At 35.4% G+C, this 5,917-nt stretch overlaps 1 protein-coding gene across 1 annotated transcript in view; it reads right to left on the bottom strand.

The window, feature by feature from the left end:
- Positions 1-1,376: 1,376 nt before the first annotated feature.
- LOC102865919 (prolactin-like) overlaps positions 1,377-5,917 on the bottom strand; it is a 12,573-nt gene continuing 8,032 nt past the window's right edge. The window contains exon 5 of the mRNA XM_006888656.1: positions 1,377-1,568. Coding sequence (XP_006888718.1) covers positions 1,377-1,568 — 192 coding nt within the window. The remainder of the gene's footprint in view (positions 1,569-5,917) is intronic.

Raw genomic sequence — 5,917 nt, 5'->3', positions numbered from 1 at the left:
GAGTTGTAGTCGATTTGCTAGCACATACAACAACAATGGGACACCAGAGCACCCTATAGAAGTAAGAGATAGACTAACTTTTCCATCTCTCTTAATTCTTTTTCTCATCTCAGCATGCCAGAGGAATAACGATCTAGAGGAGAGAGGGCAAAGAAACATCATAAGAAGTGACCTCACCTCTCAGCCTTGTGGTTCCTTGAGCCACAGCAAAAACTAGTTTCTCTCAAGTCACTTCTGACACAGAGGAATTCAAATGTACAGAGTGGAACTGGTCCTTTATCGTTTCAAGATCATGATCTTTCAAAGGCAGATTGCCAGACTATTCTTCTAAGGGACCTTAAGATAGGTTGAAACCTTTGACCTTTCAGTTGGAAGTTGAGTGCTTAACTTTTCACACCAGCTAGGGAACCAAAATAGAGGAGAGGCAAATAGTATATATTGATTAAACATGAGATGAAGTTTGAAACTTGCTTGGATGTTGTTGCTCTTGTTGTTGTTATGTGCCGTCGAGTCGTTTGCAACTCATAGCAACCCTATGTACAACAGCCCTAAACCGTGCTCTATGCTGTGCCAATCACATTGCCTCTGAAACACCCATCCCAATTATCCCAGTCACTGAATCAATCCACCTCATGGAGGGTCTTCCCCTCCTGCGCCGTCCTTCCACCCTCCCAAGCATGATGTCCCTCTCGAAGGACCTGTCTCTCCTTACAACTTGTCCAAAGTATGTCAGACAAAGCCCCAGGACTCATTAAACTCAAAGTGATTCGAAAATTATGGAATGATGCTTAGAGCATGAGAATCCAGTGGTGTATGTTGGAAGACAGTTATTAGAAAAAGAGAAACTATTTCATGATTGTATCCTAACAATTTTCAATGGTTCAATAAACTTCATGCTATTTGGGTATCAGTTTTATAGTATTTATATTGTCTGTCACAACACAGTGAAAGTGGATAATGCATGATTGGCTTTCATAAAGAATTCAGAAGGCGTATTCTTCTTTGCAGCATGATTAGAATGATAAATGGTTAGCTGACTCTTTGATTCTAATAACCTGACTCAAAATAGTTTACTGTGGTTCTAAAGTAAGCTGCTAATTGTCCTATTTGCAAGAGTGGCTTTATTTGTTACAATATTTTTTAGAGACTTCTCAAAGACAGCAATGAATTCTTTTTGATTTCTTATTATATGAAGATAAGAAGCTTTGACAAATTGACATTTTAGATTTTTGGCAGCTCCAAGGAGTTGGCTTTTATTTTTTAAGAAGAGACCCATTATACCCAAGCATGCACCAGAAAACTATAAAATGAAGAGAAGCTTGCCATGGGATGGAATTTTATGAACAATCTCAGAAATAGTTTAAAGAGACACGGGCTCAGCAGTTGTTTTGGAAGAAAATTCGGCAGTAAAGAAGCTTGAAGAAAGAGTTAATCTTGCTTGAATCCCTGCGCATGCAAAAGAACACGGTATAAAAACCTAACCGACGAGAGTCTTCATCAGTCGTCTGCAGAGATGGAAGTCCCAACCAAACAGAGTAGGATTCACTTTCTTTGACTCCAGGCTCAACCTAATCACCAGAAAATAGTGTGTCATTAGTATTGTTGTTATTATACTACTATTCTTTTTACTATTAATATTAGAGAACAATATTATCAGTATCTATTGACCTTTATTCTTTGTTAATTAATATATGCAGAAGAAAAAGTCTATCAAGAGAGAAATGAATAAACAAAATATTGTATATCCATTTAATATGTGAAAATATCCATACACTGGAGGAAGTTCAACCAGGGTGTATTCCTTGAAGTTTGTGAAACTGCCTCTCACATACTTTGGGCATATTGTCAGGAAGAATGCCTTTGGAAAAAGACATTGTTCTGGGAAAGGTTAAAGTTCAGTGAAAGAGAGGAAAACTCTGAGTGAGATGGACTGACAATGGCTGTATCAATAGGCTTAAGCATGGAGGGAATTGTGCTGATTGCATGGAATAAAACAAGTTTTAAATCTGTTTTTCATAGGGTCTCTATGAATCATAGTTCATCAGATGGTGCTTAACAATAGCAACAACAAACACACGCAAAGGACTACTACTATTTGATCATTAAAGAGAAAGTTCTAATAATATATGCTGTGAGATGGAAACATCTTGAAAACATGGTAAATCAACTAAGGCAGAGACAAAAGGGCAAATCTTGCATAGTTCTACTTCTATGAAATATCGTCTAGACTAGAAAAACAGAGAGACAAAGAATAGATTAGTCATTACCGTGATTGGGAGTGTGAATGAAGAAATGAGGCAGTCTCTGTTTGGGTTAATTAAAATTTTGGACAAAAATAGTGGTGGTGGCTATATAACATTGTGACTATATAATCTTGTACTGAATTTTATTCTTGGAAATGTTTCAAATAGCAAGTTTTGTATTATATAAATTTTATTATGATTTTGAAATACAACCAAAATTATTTAGAGAAAACATATGATTGCAAACCTTTTTGGACAGAGGAACTGATGATTAGGATAATACTAACATACCGGAATAATGTAAAAATCTATTGTTGCCATTATATTGCTGAGTAAGAACCAACTCATAGCTAACCCTCCAGTAGATTTTTCAGAGGCTGAAAATCACAGAGGAAGGAGATTTACCATCTTTATCCTAGGGAGAAGCTGATGGATTCAAACACTGATCTTTGGGATGGCAGCACAGTTTTTTACCCACTAAGCCATGAAAGTTCCCTACAAATTTATTATTAATCTGAAAACTCGAAGTAGAAAACACACAGTAACATTTTTACATATTATAAGTTATCAGAAGTGAAAATATTTGTGTAAGAATTGATGGAGTACAGAAACTTGACTGTACTCACAGTAAAAGGAAGTGCTAGTCTTAATTCTCTCAAATGAAGAATTACTATATTTCTTGATTTTTGTTCCTGATGTATATATTGTTTTATTTCAGTTCATCTGTCTACTGTAATTACAATTATCTTTTTCTTGTTTTGAACTGAGTTTTAGGCTCCAAATGATACATGTGTCAAAAACCTTAGAAATAAATGAGAAATATGCTCCATATTTTAAAAAGATGCAGATGATCTAGTAATGATAGTGACTGAGAATATCTACTTAAGTAGTTGGGGAAGGAGAGGTGTCCACATTCTACTCAGGACAGATACGTTCTAATTTTTTCTTGAGAAAATTCTGCTATCTTTTGAGGATTGTATACTAGATGGTTATTGGAAAGACAATAATGAGAAAATGTAGTAATAACAGCAACTACTCAATGATGAGGGTCAAGTAGTATGCTTGGACCAGTACTATAACAAAGAAAAAATTCTGAATAATATGAGAGAATGGGCACTAGGGTAACTCCGTGTCCTATTTTCAGGCTAAGAGTACAAGAGATCTAAGAGCCTAAGTAATTGGTTTGATAGCCTTAGGGATGAACATGAATTTGAGACGATGTTATGTATAATCCTTGGATGCTTGTCAACTATGATATGCTGAACTTTGTCTTATACAGTAAAGATATTTTAAAAATTTGAGATGTCCTAGTAGAATTCAATAGCTATCTGTATTTATATCCACTTATGGATATTTGGTGGCCTAGTGGCTAGGCCATGGTTTTTTCAGTCACTTGCTGTTCGTTGGAGAGCTAGAAAATGAATAAGGAGGACAAAAAAATTGATGCCTTTGAGCTGTGGTGTTGGAAAAGAGTACTGAATAATCCATTAACTGCCAAAAGAACAAACAGATATATCTTGGAGAGGATTCAGTCAGAGTGTTCCTTGGAGGTACATGTGCTAAAGCTCTTCTTCACAAACTTTGGGCTTGTTGATAGGAGATGCTATTCCTTAGAGTGGGACATCATGCTTGGAAAGGAGGGACAGCAAAAGAGAGAAAACCTTCAATCAGATGGATTGACAAAGTAATTGCAACAACGAGCTCAAGTATGTCAGAGATTGTGAGGATGGCCCAGGATAGGACAGGACTCAGATCTGTTGTTCATAGCATTGCTGTGGATCAAACTCCATGGTCACATAACACCAATGACAAAAGTGTTAAGAAGCTGCACTTCAATCACAGAGGCATGCAATTCAAACCCACTATCTGCTCTACAAAAGGAGGATTGGCAATTTCCTCCTGAGCAGTTTATTGCCTCTGAAAACCCACTGCAAGGTCAGTTCCAAACTGACAGCATACAACAACAACAACAACAAAACAGATATTTTTAAGCATGCTCTCAGAAGGGATCAGACCCTGGAGAGGGATATCAGGCTTGAAAATGTATAGAGTCATTGACAAAGAGGAAGACTGTACACAAGATGAATTGACACAGTGACTACTTAATGGGGTAGAGGACAAATGCAATTGTGAAGATGGTGTAGGACCTTGTACTGTTGCAATATTTAGTTTACATAGGGTCATTATGCATTGGCACCAACTTAATGGCACCTAACAACAATAAAGTATATATTATAGCTACCAAATATCTCTCGATATATAGACAGATCTATATATAGATATAAATATCTCTATATATCTATATTTCACTTACTGTCATTGGTCATTAACTTGGGACCAACTCATAGCTCATTCTTAATTGGGTTTCCAAGGCTGTAAATCACACAGGAGACATTAGACAGCAGCATAACTCCCTATAGACTAGACAAATAGAACTCCTAATTTTATGTTTCTATAAGTTGGAATGAACTCATTGCTGACCTTCCAATGGGTTTTCAGAAGCTGTAAATCACAAGAGAAGAAATTGTCTATATTTATCCCATGGAGCAATTTGAATGATGTGCCTTTTGGATTGACAGTGCAACTTCTTAACACTAGACCATCAGAGCTCCTATACAAACATACTCATACACATATATGCTAAGGAAGATACACTATCCAAACATTTTTTATATTTGTTACCTTACTTTATGCTTTTTATGTGTTGTGTAAGAACATTAGGACAAACATTTATTGCACGTGGAACAGTAATATATATAGGAATAAATAAGCGGTGGGAAAAATAGAAGAAAATGAAACATTATAGAGTAAATTAAATATTGACCTCAGAAAATAGGCCCATTATAATGAAGAAAATAACTTTAAAATGTGTTTATTGCATTTATTCTAAGGTTAAAATATGCTTTGTGTTTGTGTTGGATATATTCCTCTTCCATGAAAATGACAAAAAATGACACATGATAGCATGTACTTAGTACACAATAAGAAATACAAAATTGCTCCTGTTATTATTTCTGTAATCATATATTTTTCTTTAGATGATGCACTATTTGTGAACTTCAGAAAGCTGTTCCCTCACTAATGTTGGAATTATCCCAACTGAATAGAGTCATATGTTGCAGATATGAACTCAACCTAAGTATGATAGTTTATATAGGGATATAAATGTAATAATATGCTTTATTTTGGAATCACAAGGAAAAAATGAGAATGAGACAACTTCCTATAAATTACATGATAAAAAGCACTCCAAGATTGATACACCTGCATATTTGGTTAACCCTGAAATCTGGTGCTCATCAGTTTCAGCCAGTGTAATTTTGATGCTCTCTCATCTTCATCTTTTGGTGATGAGGGAAAAAGAAGATTCTTCCCAGGATTTCAATAGTGAGTGACTTAGCATACTTTGAAGAAATATTTTTTTAAAATTTTCACTCCAATTCTTTCCTTGAAAATATTTTAACCACTTAACCTCAAGAAGAGATAATCTTTTAACGAGTTATGGGCCATAGAAGGAAGGTTGCACCTACTACATGTCACAGCAGAATTCCAAGATTCATTTTCTATAAAATCAATATAAACCCTGACTTGTAACAGGGTTGCATTCAAACTTTCAGTCATCAGTTTTTTTCTGGCATAAGTTGTGTGTGTGTGTGTATATATATATATATATA

This window comes from Elephantulus edwardii, unplaced genomic scaffold, assembly GCF_000299155.1.
Source record: "Elephantulus edwardii isolate Elephantulus edwardi_28Jun2011 unplaced genomic scaffold, EleEdw1.0 scaffold00070, whole genome shotgun sequence".
Classification (NCBI taxonomy): domain Eukaryota; kingdom Metazoa; phylum Chordata; class Mammalia; order Macroscelidea; family Macroscelididae; genus Elephantulus; species Elephantulus edwardii.
The sequence above is the reverse complement of the archived record's forward strand: the minus strand, read 5'-3'. Positions and strand labels throughout refer to the sequence as shown.